The sequence below is a fragment of the Xenopus laevis genome, chromosome 8S, assembly GCF_017654675.1.
Source record: "Xenopus laevis strain J_2021 chromosome 8S, Xenopus_laevis_v10.1, whole genome shotgun sequence".
Classification (NCBI taxonomy): Eukaryota; Metazoa; Chordata; class Amphibia; order Anura; family Pipidae; genus Xenopus; species Xenopus laevis.
The window spans coordinates 69,175,073-69,190,488 of record NC_054386.1 but is presented as its reverse complement, the minus strand read 5'-3'; the positions used below and the strand labels follow the sequence as shown (position 1 = coordinate 69,190,488).

Sequence of the window (15,416 nt, the reverse complement as noted above, 5' to 3'; positions counted from 1 at the left end):
CACGTATAAAGGCGCTTCTTTAACTATGAATTTGACAGATATTTAGCATAAGGTAAAGTCTTTCTGAAGTCTAATGAAACTGTTCAACTGTTCCCATATTAAAAACCCCTCTTTGCTCTTTTTAACTTTATGTCTTTTATGATTAGTATGAAAGACGAAATTCTAATTGGTAGTTGTTGTCAAGAAAAATTATTACAAACAGATCAGGAATAGGCCTAAAATGTTCCGAGACCCGTGTCTATCTTTGTGTGAGCACAAGATAAGGAAAATGCTTTAATCAAAGAGGTTTATGACACTGCAACATTTGAAATGCAGTTAGCCTGCTTTTGAATACAAATTCTTTTCCCTTTATAGCTGTAGAAATTGAATGCACTGATAGTTATTTTTTTCTGTCATTGATCAGTTTACAATATATGCCTATAAAAACACAGCTGAGGCTAAAATGGTAACCTTTCAGCTCATATATCAACTTTTTCTATGGACAAATGTACCTGTAGCAATTAAGAAATCAAGTAAAAGCAGTGGAAACTAAGGGCAAGGCCAGACATGGCGTTTTTCGAAGTTATGGGAGTTCAAAAAAACTTCGAAATTCGACCCTTGATAAATCTGCCCCTAAATAGTGCAACTCCTTTTTTGTCTTGCTGTCAGTCTGTGAGGGCTACTCATCCTGGTGGTCTAGCAGGCCGGCGGGAACGCCCGCTGCGCTCTCGGCAGGGACGCCCGCCACGCCGGTCTTCTCTTCCTGACGCACCGGTTAACTAAGGGCGCTCGCGCCTGTGATATTTTTATAGGCGCAGGCGTCAATATGCCAGCGCGCAATGGCGAGAAAATTCAAAAGTATTTAAATGGCCATGGTACTTTTCTTCATTGTCCGTTATAGGATTGTGTTCCTGGTACTTCTGAGCTGTTAAGCTATCTGTTATTTGATTCTTAAAGGGATACTGTCATGGAAAAACATGTTTTTTTCCAAAACACATCAGTTAATAGTGCTGCTCCAGCAGAATTCTGCACTGAAATCCATTTCTCAAAAGAGCAAACAGATTTTTTTATATTCAATTTTGAAATCTGACATGGGGCTAGACATTTTGTCAATTCCCCAGCTGCCCCCAGTCATGTGACTTGTGCCTGCACTTTAGGAGAGAAATGCTTTCTGGCAGGCTGCTGTTTTTCCTTCTCAATATAACTGAATGTGTCTCAGTGAGACATGGGTTTTTACTATTGAGTGTTGTTCTTAGATCTACCAGGCAGCCGTTATCTTTTGTTAGGGAGCTGCTATCTGGTTACTTTCCCATTGTTCTTTTGTTTGGCTGCTAGTGCAGTTTATGCATATTTACGCCTGATGGAGCTTTTTTAAAAATGCAACGTAAAAACGCAGAGTCTGGCCTTGCCCTTAATAATTTCATATCATTACATCTTCCTTATGACTGCATTAATTGAACAGTTTTTCTGACACCTCTCAGATTCAAAGCAGAAATCTATGCTAATTATATATAAGTGAAAGTTGTGTTTTTTAAGAATTGAGGCATGTCTGTATGTCTTAGAGGTAACAATACTTTGGCAGAGGGGAATTTCAAATTTCTCTGCTCTTTTGGATAATCGCTTCTCTGTGTTTGATATTGCAACAAAATAATTAAAGGGAGAAAAAGCCTGAGAAAGACTTTGTCATCCTAGACATGTACAGGTATGGGATCTGCCCCTTAATGATTTACATTAAGGGGCAGATTTATCAAGGATCGAAGTGAAATTTGAGCTATTTTTTGTGTACTTAGATTAGGGAATAGTCCAAATTCGATTTGAATTTGAAAAAAATTAGAAAATCAAAATTTATCATGTACTGTCTTTTTAAAAATTTGACTTTGACCATTCACCATTTAAAACCTTTAGAATTGCTGTTTTAGACTATGGGGGACCTCCTAGAACCTATTTGGAGTCCATTGGTGGACTTTGAAAAATCAAAGTTTTTTTTGAAAATACTTTGAATCAAATTTGATCGAATAGGATGTCACTTCGATTCGTATGATTAAAATTCGAACTAAAATGGCCTATTAACCCTCAAAAAAAAGGCAGTATCCACATACACTATACTATATATACACGTGTATATGATATATACACATAATGTATATCATACACATTTTTAACACAATGCAGATCCAAAAAAAGCTATATTCACATGTGTATTGTAAGTGCACTTGTATCAGTATGGCGCACTTAACATTTCTATAGGCTGTAGATACATCTTCTAACGCCTATTCAAATCTACGGATATATAGGCAGTCACTAAATCTTTTTTCGATCTGCTAAAAGGGATTTTCTTACATTTGTGCTTTTTAATATTCCTCTTTTCAGGGTCTAATTATTGTAATAAAAGATTGCACTTTGAGAGGTTGGAAGCTTTGATCAGTCATGTTAACATGAATAATAAAAAAGGGGGAAAAAAGGCTTTCTGTTTCCTGCTAAGTCTGTGTGAGCCCTGCAGGGTAAGGCAGCCATGCAAACGACAGTCCACACTACGCTTGCCAAATCTCACCTAAACTTGTGTCTCTGCTTAGGGCATCCCTGCAAGCCAAAGACATTCGTTTTTCTTTTTACTTGGCAGCAAGTCTAATAGCACTAAATGTGTCAAAGAAATTATCCATAGCTTAATACATACAGCAGCTTCGGATCTATGTCTTTCCTTCCGCTCTTTACCAGTAGGCAAGAGCAAAGGGGGCTTCAGTTAGCTTTAAACTCAGCAGAATGATTTTTGGACTATACATACAATTTATTTTTTTTGTTGCTGGTGAAGCCATAAGTATTTAATCAAACATGAAACATGAACGGACCAAACGTTACCGTCATACTATAAAATGCTATTTACTAGTATTACCTAATTAAAAATGACATGAGCATATACAAGCACACCCAATCAAAGGTGACATTTTATGTACTATGAATATGGTAGAAAAAATGCTTTATGTTATGGGAGGGGTGTGCTATTTGTCATGGGAATGGGTGAATAAAATAAACAGAACTAGAATAAAAGAAACATAACAAATACACTAACTTATATATTCAGGTTGTTGGTTGGCATTTTAAAGTTGCCTTTAATCTAAGTGAAGAATAATGTCATTATATCATTGATTCAGGATTATACTAACTTTTTGGTGATATCAAATCTTCCTCAATACACTAAACAATACAGAAAAAAATTGCATAATCAATGAATTATTAATGCAACTACAGATGAAGCCACTTGGATTTGTGAGTTAAATGCGTCATGACTCAGAGTTAATTGAAGAAACTGTGTTATCTAAAGTTATCTTAACTCATTTAATGCATTAAACCTTTTCATTAGCATACCAAAGCACCATTGTTCACAATGGTGAATGCTTTAATTAGATGGGATGTTGTGTCACAGTTTTCTGTGTTAAATGAGATAAATGGGATATCTGTGTTTAGTTATTCTGTGTCAAACAGACAAACCAAAGTGGCTGCATCTGTATAGGATCCTTTATCTGTATTTCCCATGGAGTCCATTTTACAGTGCAACCTAGATGTAGGGGATTATTTATCAAAGTCCGACTTTATCTAATTTTTTTCTGAAAAAATCTCTGACTAAATCAGCACAGGTTTTTTTGCCTAATTTATAAATACACTTTTCCGAAAATTGTGTGTGCGGGAAAAAACCCGAAAAATTGTGAAAAATATGAATCGAATTCGGATTTTCCACCCGAAAATTCAAATTTTTTCAGATTTTTTGCCTAAAAAACCCGAAATCTTTGGGTTATTGCATAAAACTAAAAACTTTGGGACTTTTCCCATTGACTTATATGCAACCTCGGCAGCTCTGAGATGACAGGTTTTCAGATTCAGACTTTTTACATCCTCGGGGTATAATAAATCCTGAAAAATTTGTGGGGTTGTTTCCACTAAAAAGTCGGATTTTATTCTAAAAAAACACAAATTTTTTTTTTGGCATTCCGAGTAAATATTTCAATGTTAGATAAAAGACTGGTCCCACAGTAGTACTTTACATTACAACCCAGTTTCACATATAAGGGTCAAATATTTTGGCTTCAGAAATACGTATTAAAAAGAGTATTCATTAACCTTCAGTTGTGCACACTGACTTTCTCATGGAAACAAAAAGACATTTGCTTTAACCACTTGCATTGTGTTTTCTGGCACTTTTCCAACCATTCAATTCTTTGCTGCAGAATGTATATCTACATATAATACAATTAAATTGAATCAATGGATCAACACTTACTGGATTCTCTCCATGAGTTGAATCCTCCCTCAGAGGCGATTAGGGAAGCTGGTAGAACATGTGGGTATTTTAACTACATGTGCTGTGAAATTGAAGTGCCTAAAGGAAAATACATCAAAACAAATGTGACAGCCGATGAGGATTCTTTGTGTCAACACTGAGGGGGGAAGGATTGTTCCAGTTATGGTTGGATTATGTTCATAGTGCAATACATTTGATGGAGCAAAAGTTGCAAAGAAAAAATGCTTATGTGCGTTTTGCTTTTAATTGTTTAGCTTGTCATCATCAGCTCTCTTGTTTGGAATTTTAGCATCTATCTGCCTGCTTGGGTACTTTAACTTAGGATCCAGGCAGTGGTTTAAAATGAGAGATGATGAATAAAGAGATGAATAGGAGAGGTCTTAAATATAAATTTAAAAAATAAAGAGTGGTAATAACAACAAGTGGGTTATATACTAAAACTTGACATCTTCTCATTACTCATAAAACCAAACTTCCATCCACAATTTTGCCTTAATCAATTTTCAAAAGAAACTCGATATGTTCATGAAAATTGTAATCTTAGAAATTTAACCACCATTTTTATGGATTATTGTACGAAACCCAGCTCAGATCATATCTTCCAGTTGTAAAAGGGACATCTGCCATTGATTTCTACATGACCTCTGCAGGTTTGAGATAGAGTACAGGTATTTTTGGATTTAGACTTTTAGCAGCTTTGGGGTATAATACCTCAAAAAAAGTCAAGTTTTTTGTTTCCACAAAAGATTTCTGTTTTCCCATTAATAAATAACCTCCTAAAACTGTAGCCTTCCACAGCAATATTATTTGGCTGTCTAGCAATCTGTATTTGAAAGCTGCAGGCAGAAAAAGAAGGCAAATAATTTAAATAAAAACTATAAAAAAAAACTCAAATATTTTGTAAATAACTCCATCTCAAACATGCTGAGGTCAATGGTAGGTGTTCCATTTACAATTGGAAGATATCATGAACAGCACTGAACAGCACTGGGTTGCATCCAATAATCTGAATAATTTGTGGTTTTCAGGTGATAATCCAAAAAAAGGGGGTCAAGGGCTAAATCCAAAAAATGTGCACGATTCAGATTTTTTCCACAATTTTATTGAGTCTTTTCCCGCACCAGTTTTTTTTTTAGTACATTTATAAAAAGGACATGGTAGTTTGGTCAAAGAGGTTTTAAAAAAAAAAGTGAATTATTTTAGGATTTTAGTAAATAACTTCCTTAGCCAGATTTTTATTCATATTTTTATATGTCTACCATGACACATTTTTGGAAATATAAGCTAGCGCTAATATAACCTCTTTATAAATAGATTTGTTTCCACAGTATTATAGACAGCATACCTAATACAACTTCACAACTGCATTAAGAGATTTTATATTTTTATTTCTTGGCACTCTTGTATTCTTCATAATGTTTTGTTAGTTGTAAAGTTATAAAATATTGTTTTTATTTTTCATTTTGACTAGTCTTGCAAGGAATTGTTTGATTGTCAGTGTCCTTCTCTGTGTGTTTGGAAGAACTGCTTAAGATTCCTGGTGGGAATGTGAATGTCTGTTTATCAACAGTTATCTATTTACACCGCTTTCCGAAAGCTCATAATTCTGGAGAAATTGTACTTCAAGTTATGGGTTTGAACCCAAACTGCCTCTGCCAGTTTTATGTATTTGTTTCCAATGAGTCATATACCATTGTCAGTACTCAAACTTATTGGTATTCTCCAGCTGTAAAATAACATCTTTAGATGTTATTGACTTTAATACTTTTGCTGTATATCAATATCATAATCTCAGGAAAATTGAAGAAAACATGAAAAACTGTTCAAGTAATACTTGTAAAAATATCAATTCCAATTCAATTCCAAAATAACAATGCAGTGCAGATTCTTACATGTTTTTTGTATTCCTTTATAGTATCTTTGTATTCATTGGAAAACATTATTTCTTAAATGAGAGGAAATAATAACTTGTTTATTTTGGCAAAATCAGGTAGCATTCGACATGCCCAACTAGACTGTCAATAAGCCCTTTGAAGGAAAGCTGTTCATAATCACAGATACACCTTTAGAGTGTCTGCTTCATAAGAGTAGAAAGGCTTTAAACACTGATGTAAATCCTACAACGTAGCTCTTGAATTTCAGCAATCTGTATTACATTTACATTGAATTAATACTTACAGAGAGATTATGGCAGCCAAAAATACCTGTCAAGACTAAGGCATCAGCTATATTAATTTGCTCATTATATGCTTTACCAATTAGACACAATTATTCATTAAATACACAATTAGATTGGTCTCTCTCAAGTCACATATGCTTGTGATATACATACATATTTATTAGATAGATAGATAAAGTATAAATAAATAAATATATATATATATATATATATATATATATATATATATATATATATATATATATATATATATAAACAGTCCATGAAAGCACTCACAGCAGCCGCCATTAAGCATGAATCACTATATCTTTATTTGTGCATGGTGCATCAATGCTTTTCGGCTCACATGGAGCCGTCGTCAGGATAACGACAGGAAGTGTAATACATCATTAAATAACCCCCATATCCAATCAGAGTGAGACTCTAATTGTGACATCACACAATTTACAAAACTACCACTATATTGTACTCATAAAAACATTTAAAATATTAATAGTATTAATAACATGCGACAAGTGCTTATAATTCATTACTATACAGTACATATCCATCCGTGCTGCCCTGTGTGTCTCTCGTCTTAAAACTACAAGTGAAAAGAGTTAAAAACTCAAGTGAAGGGGTTAAAGGCCCAGTTGTATCCATAGTGTCCCTTCTACATGTGTATAGGATTACTATTTAAAAATTACCTAAAAAGTGTAGACAAAGTTAACCATTTAAATTATCTAGAACATGTAACTACATGGTACAAATCATGTTACCAACTAAAATGCCTAAAAACATTGTGGAGAGAAATCTGGGTATATAAACAATCATAATATCATAATATCCAATCTCAGGCAAGTAATGCAAGGTGCCACTAGTGCGATAAATCATACTCAATCAATTCGATATATATTTTTGAATCTACTAAATAGGATATCATGTTCAGAGTTGTCATCAGTTAGGACCTAACTGCACCCAGACCAAATAATCATAAGTAACTGGCCAAAGAGTACATTTCATTTAACCTTCTAGGGGCGACTGTGTCCAAGGTCCTCATCCACTTTGCTTCACGTTGTAATAATACTTTAGATCTATCACCACCTCTCCGTAGGGGGGGAATATGATCAATCAAAATTGCTCGTAGAGTAGGCAGAGGATGTTTATGTCCCAGGAAGTGTCTAGCCAAGGGATTATCTATATATATATATATATATATATATATATATATATATATATATATATATATATATATATATATATATATATATATATATATATATACACACACAGTATATATATATAACAAAGAACATACAGGAATATATAAAATCCCAAACCTTTTGGTGATTTCAATCCCTCTCACACAGGCAGCTTTCCTGTGTCTTTTCCCCAGCCAGGAACTCTTCACTCTGGCTTGAGCTACCTCTTTAATTAACCACCTGAAATACATCAGTACAACTCAAAACACCCGGGCTGGACTAGCAGTCCCGGAACCACTCTGTTAGGAACCTGGGGCATAAATAAGCTTCGTCCTGGACTTTCCCAGGTATCCTAGTAGTGACCTCACCACAATATATGTATATATATATATATATATATATATATATATATATATATATATATATATATATATATATATATATATATATATATATGTGTGTGTGTACAAAAGTAGAGTGGAGCACTTAACCCGTCCGTGACTTAGTCCACTTACATGGACAAATTATATACAATATAAAAGTCCAGACCAATTCAAGGTGAAGAGAAATAAAATTTTACCAGAATTCAGGTAATCATGCAAACATGCAACATTTCAGAGCTCCTGCTCCTTTGTCAAGCATTGATTCTCACAATGACATCACATCCTATTTAACATGTCCCAAAAGATGTTGAAGATGTTGAATTGACGTTGATATTCTGTCAGGTTGCTTTTGCTTTACCTTGATTTTAAAGTGTTATGTTGTTACGTCTGTTTGACATCTTTTTCTGAGACAAATATGCTTAAACCTAGTTGTCTTACATATATTATGATAGACTCAAGGTCTAGAGTCCATCTTGTTATACTGTAATTTCTTTTTTTATTTAACAACTTATTTTGCTATGTTTAAATGTACAGCAAAATGTCTGCATATGCACAGAACATGCTATTTATATTTAGGTCATGCCAAGATTTTTAGGTCAGATAAAGTCTGACCCACAAAAATCTGATCAAAATGTCCCGTAGTTTAGCATTAAAAGGTTGATCGACATGGAGTGTTGCAGCAATTGTAATGTTAATTTCTCACAGTCAAGTGACTGTAGCACCTTGAGAGAAAAGTAGTTAAAGAAAACCAGCTAGACAGTGACATCATAATGTCAAAGGAATAACATAATGCCATATGGCATATGTTGTATGCCATATGAATGCATACCTTCCTTTAAAATGGTGGAAAGTATTATATGTGTGAAGTGACTAACTTTCTGGGGAAGCAAGTAGCAGGCACTCTGGAACTCAGGAATTTCCTTTGGCTGTTGGCTTATGAGCATGCTCAGTTCTTCTCAACTCAGATTAATAACATACCCTCCAGTCTAGCAGTCAATGAAAAGATGGCATTGTTGGTTCCCATAGAAACTCTGCTCTAGCTGTCTGCTCCTATTTTTAACTCCTAACCTCCTCTCCTGAGCTCAGTGCTTAATTGAAGCAGGACTTTTCATCATAGTAAATTTTGCCTGTGGAAGCCTGCATATTTCAATTGCATGAAATTTACATTGCATATGTTCTGTTTGCAAATATAAATGCACTAATGATGTGTCAAATGGAAAATGGCCCCCGGTGAAAGCTGCTATTTGTTTTAGGGAAATGTAATGGTATTGACAGGAGATGTATGCAGTACAAATAATGTCATTTGGGTGGGGAGATGGGCCCAACTTATATACATGTAGTTAGATTTATCAAAGAGTGAAGCTAGAGATCTCCACTGTCCACAGAGGGAAATACTGCCTCTCTCCATTCTTTTCTATGGATTTTTTAAAGGTGTATTTATCAAAGGGTGATAAGGAAAGTTCCCCATTTGATAAATACACCTTTAAAAATCCCATAGAAATAAATGGAGAGAGGCGATATTTCACTCTGCGGACTGTGGAGATCTCTAACTTCACTCTTTGATAAATCTACCCCACGGTAGGAAAATGTAGGTTTTACATGTCCTTTAAGAGTGAAAAGGCTATTTATGATGCAATATCTTATATAATACTCTCCACAATTTTTATGGATTGAGATTGAGCTTATATTTTATTGTTACAACAAGATTTTAGTGTACCAGTACTATCTAACATACAAGACAGGGACTATATCAATATTTAATACATCATATAATAAAGTATGTTGGAGTTATTAGAAATATACCCTATAGAATGTATATGCTTCCCTGTTGAATCTGCTGATTACAATTTGAAACACAATTTGAAACATCCAAAAGACAATTCGATTTATTCCACATGTTAAATGCCTGTGCAGAATAACTAGCTCCCTTTGGTGAGAAGCTTTCATTTTGCAACAAAAGTTGCGGAATTGATAATTGGGAAAGTTGCACTGTTGTCAGGTAAAGCTGCTTTGATTGGTGAGCAGCTTGGAAACTGTGTATAACTGAATATAATGTTAATGTGGCCTCTCAAGATAGCTGAAATAATATAGTCCCTAAACTGGCTGCATTAAACACCATTTAAACCATTTAATTTGCTTTTCTACCTACAGTCCCAGCGTCGTGTCACATTTCACCTACCCGACGGCTCCCAGGAAAGTTGCAGTGACAGTGGATTAGGAGACCATGAATCTACAGGCAATGCAAACACCTCACATCCTCTACCTCTTGGCTTTCCTCGAGAAGAATACTATGAGCAAACATCAACTAACAGTCGGACAGAGGGAGACGGTAACTCAGATCCTGAATCAAGTAAGTGCACGCTTTAATTTAAACATAATGGAAGTTAAGAGACCTGGTTGAAAGTCTCCATTTGTTTATCCACAACGGCAACAAACTTACATAGGCAATTATACTCATACTCTTTCTAATTACCAACTTTGTGTAACTTATCATTGCCAGTTCAGAGATGTACTGTTATTATTCTGAAATTAAACCTAAAAGTGCATTGCAGAACAGGGAATGTGAGTGTAACAACATATCTGCTAAATGTCTGCTACCAGTTATAAAAAAGTACTATCCTGGTGGTTATAATTGAATTCAATGTTTCAATAGAAATTTGTAATTCTTGCTATAAAACAGGGTAGCATTTTATCTTCTTTATATCTGTGATATATATCAAAGCAGTGATTTATCATAAATTGATATATCAGCATTGCACAGTGGGCTACATATATAATAGTGACACGAAGTAATGAGATGCTAAATTTCCTTGTTTAAAAAACAATAAAAAATTCTTCTGAAAAGCTGAAACCGAAGGAGCTCATGTACTTGATATGAGGGACCTTAATAGAAAATAGTCTAATAGAAAATATTTTTTATTAATGTATTTTTAAATACTTTTGAAAGTACAAAAAGACACATATCCCCAGTAGCTGGGCAAATTTACATAAAATGTTTGATTACAAACAGGTGACTAATAAATAATAACTGCTGTTTGGTTTCTATGGGCTTCTGCTCCTGGGCAAACATATTGCCTTTTATTACATTACCTAAATACAATCTAGGGATTTATTGAATAGTCTTAGATATACATTTGCAATGAGCTATTGGTGAATAACAATCAAATGCTGATTTGGCCAATTGATTTGCAGAAGATACTATGGAAATGGGGAGAACATGAGGATGGGGCATAGAGTCCAAGGAATGTATTGGAAGATGTTTTTTTTTTTTTTGCCCTGCCATTCTTTTAGATCTGTGATTGCCAAACCTCTTTACTTAATTTTTCAGGATTCATTGAGGTCTGACCTGGTGCTGACAGACTGGCAAATTGCTAATGTGGTGCCACTATTCAAAAAGGGATTCCGTTTTCAGCCTTACAATAATAGGCCGTTTAGTTTGATGTTAGTGGTAGGAACGTTTTTCGAAGGAGTATTAAGAGATAAAATACTTGACTGCATTGCAAATAATAATACTGTGAGTTTGTGACAGCGTGGTTTTATGTGTAACAGAGCTTGCCAAATGAATGTAATTGCATTTATATGAGGAGGTGAGCAGGAACCTCAGCTCTGCTATGACTGGAAAATGCGGTTCAATGGTGATAAATGTAAGGTTATGCACATTGTTTTCAGTTATACATTAAAAGACGGTGTGTTGGGAATTTGTTTAATTGAGAAGGATCTAGAAGGGTTTGTAGATAACAAGTTGTCTAATTCCAAGCAGTACCATCCTGTTTCTTTGCAGGTCGCTGTAAAGGCCTTATCTTCAGTATATAGTTCAACTATTTTATATAGTTCAATTCTGGGCTCTAGTCCTTAAGAAGGATATTAACGAGCTGGAGAAAGTGCAGATACGTGTAACTAAACTGGTTAAGGAGATGGAAGATTTAAATAATGAGGGTAGAATGTTAGATTATGAGGGTAGACTGTTAAGGTTGGGGTTGTTCTCTCTGGAAAAAAAGATGATTGTGAAGGGACATGATTACTCTTTATATATAAGTACATTATAAGGCATTAAAAACAAATTGCAGGAGATTTTTTTTTCCATAAAAAGGATCAATACACCAGAGGCCACCCCTCCATACTAGAGTAAAAGAACTTTCATTTGAAGCAGCATAGGTGGTTCTTCACAGTGAAGAACCACATGTATGTATATATACATCATTATGTATGCATATTGTATATATAATGATGTATGTATATACATCATTATAATGGTCGAAAAAATTCGGCAGGCGCAAATTCGCAACAAATTTCCATGTATCGCTGCCGGTGAATAAATTGTAGAACTGCAGCGAAAATTCACCGGCGTCAAAACTTTTTGGATGCACAATGAAAAAGTTGCCGCGTCGAAACCGTAGTGCGTCAACATTATTCGGATTCAGAATTGACGTGGGCTGCAAAATTGACGCTGGCGGCAAAATACGTGTTTTGCAAATTTTTCGTGAACTTCACAGGAAATCCGATTATTTTCCGGTGAAATGCCATAAATTTGCCCATCACTAGCTGCTTTTCCACAGCAACTTCATGCAAAAATATATTTGAGTCGCTGGGTATGTTTTTCCAGCAACTTTTTTCCTGCAAAATATATAACATGGGTGTTTTTTTTTGTGGCTACATTTTCACCAATGGTGAAAGGCAGAAGTTCACAATAAATCCTTGTCTTGAAAAAATTACACTCACCACTACACAGCACCATAAATGTGAAACAATTGTGTTTTTTTTTTAATGTAAGCCTTGCACTTTTTAGGTGACAGATTGTTTTAATCTTTAGGAAAATTAATTTCAATCAATTTCCTTATTAAAATGTGTGTTAGTATACAGTGAAAGATACCTTCAAATTTTTACTAAATCTTTAATGACCAAGCAGTGATTGATTTGTAGAATCCATTAGACACAAACATCTTTGAAGGATGGTTTAAGTCTTACCTCATCTATATTTATGCATATGTATATTTTAATGTTTAACACAAAAAAAGTATTTACATTTGTGAATGTAGTGGAGAAATAATTCAGGAAAATATAAAAACATTTCATGATAGCAAAAATCCAAAAGTGGAATTAACTGCAACATCTATCTTCTTATAGTTCATGCAGATTATGCTTTGGAAACTTTAGGATTGAATCTGATTTTGCATTAAGGAATGTAAAAAAAAAACTCCCATAAAATTTAAATTCGACCAATCGAAATTTATTAAAAAAATTACTTTTTTACAACAAAGATTAATTAGATCGACCCTAAAACTAGAATCAAATTCTCTGTAAAAAACCTGAATGTCAGGAAAGCTGCAAACAACTTCAAATTGATCCTTGGACCTCTCCTATTGACTTAAACAGCAATTCGGAAGGTTTTAGGTGATGAATAGTCAAATTTGTGTTCTTAAAGGCCCAGAGTATGATAAATCTTGAAAATTAAATTACATTTTTTTTTTTAAAACCTCCCTTGTCGAATTTGACAGTTTTGACCATTAAAAAATTGAAATTTTGAATTAGAATTTTTAGTACAGTTTACATACCCACTTGTGTTTATTCCATTATGAGGAAGCATATACTGTAGTTATTTATTTTATTATGATATTATTGTTATTTTCTGCAAGACAATTGTTATTTACAACATTTATCTTTTTGGCCATGTGTACAAAAATTATCTTTCATGCACACATTTTAAAAACTGGGGGTTCTATTTTGTGTCATTACTTTGATTTTATTTATTTGTATTATCTTGCTGTAATTATTGGTTTCTGTGGTTCTGACCTTGCCCCGGTGAAGTCAGATCATGGGCACCTTTTGGCCACACCCATAATTCATCTTATTTTATTTTTTATTTTAGTACAATTCAAAATCTGGTAATACATGTGTCATATTATCCACTAATTTTGAACTGAATTAGCGACTGCACACATTATACAGAGGATAACATTTATTAGTTTGCTCAGACTCAAGTAGTTGGTAGCTATATAGTGTAATATTTGTAATTATGTGATTTTTCACTGTATTTCTAAATACATAGACAGTTGTTTATTTTTAAGCACATAGTGACACCTTTTACCATACTGAAATACATGATTTTAAATATTTGTCACATACTGTACACCAGATTCATTATTAAAGTTTTCCCTGTCCGTATGCTAAATACCATTACAATATACCTGGAACATGTCTAAAACTAAGAAAGAATTCTATTCTGCGATCACATTGGTCATTGGTAATAATTTCCATGCATATCTGCCTTGATATTAAACTAGAAAAATCCAACCATGTAGCTGGTTTATCCAAGAAGCAGATCCTTTCTGCTTATCCTTGCCCAACGACTCCCAAATAACTAGGGTTATAAAGCAAGATGATGTCTTGTTTAAAATCCTATCTTGTATTACAGCCCCATACAAAGATTGTTAATGAAGATCTTCCAATCTGGATGTTTTGTATCTGGCCAGCTTATGAGGACTTCTTATTCAACTAAATTATTTTTCTACATACAGTATTCCAAAAACCGCTGGTTTCTTCCCTAATTTCATAAAGCTTATTTTCTTTCCCTTTCTTTTGTTCTTGTTGTGAATCTTGGGAATATTCAGTTGTCAATTTCAGGTACTCTAGAAAAAAAGTTGCCTTTTAAAGTAATTTTAATATTGAATAAATATGTTCTGTTCAAACCAAAGCAGAGCTGATATGATAGTTATGCATAATAATTCTACTTATATTCTGTTATATTTACTGCTGCAATAATCATCCTAGTAAAAAAAAGAATCACAATAGGTACCATACCTGTGAGTTTTCAGTCATGGCCTAATTCAGTGAAGAAAGACAAAATGTATCTCATTACTGAACACAGCTCTCCAGAGTGTTACCGAGACACACTGATTGAGCATTATGTGCAGATTGGCTCCATGAAATAGATGAAAGATTTCACAGAGTCAATTGAAGTCAGCTTGCATAGTGAAGATTTTCAGCATCAATATGGAAAATTACCAAAATATGGACAAGTACAAAATGTTTCACAAGAAAGTATCTGGCACTATACAGCTTTGAAATGCACTTAAAATGTACATGTGTGTTCTAAACTGGTTTGACTTTACGATAAAGTGCCACATTTAGCTATATATAACTGTTGTTGTAGCAGAGGCAATTTACATGGAAAAACAATGGTAAGTTCTCTGGGAATATCTACAAGGTTCTAAAAAAAAGCCTTTTTTCTTCTCAAGTTTCACCATACAACCAAGAAGTAAAAAAGCAAAGTCACAGGAATATGCAACAAAACCTCAGCTGTGGTTTCAGTAAGCAGGGATATTCAATAAAAACAAAAGGGCTTATGTAAGGACCCGTAGTGTTAATTCCCCTACGGTCTGAAACCACATGGTGAAATCCCC

The 15,416-nt window shown here is 34.1% G+C and overlaps 1 protein-coding gene across 3 annotated transcripts in view; it reads left to right on the top strand.

The window, feature by feature from the left end:
- LOC108700145 (protocadherin-11 X-linked) overlaps positions 1–15,416 on the top strand; it is a 901,035-nt gene that overhangs the window by 698,425 nt on the left and 187,194 nt on the right. For all 3 annotated transcript variants that reach the window (XM_041574896.1, XM_041574894.1, XM_041574895.1), the window contains one exon: positions 10,168–10,366. In XM_041574896.1, the coding sequence (XP_041430830.1) occupies positions 10,168–10,366 (199 nt within the window). The remainder of the gene's footprint in view (positions 1–10,167; positions 10,367–15,416) is intronic.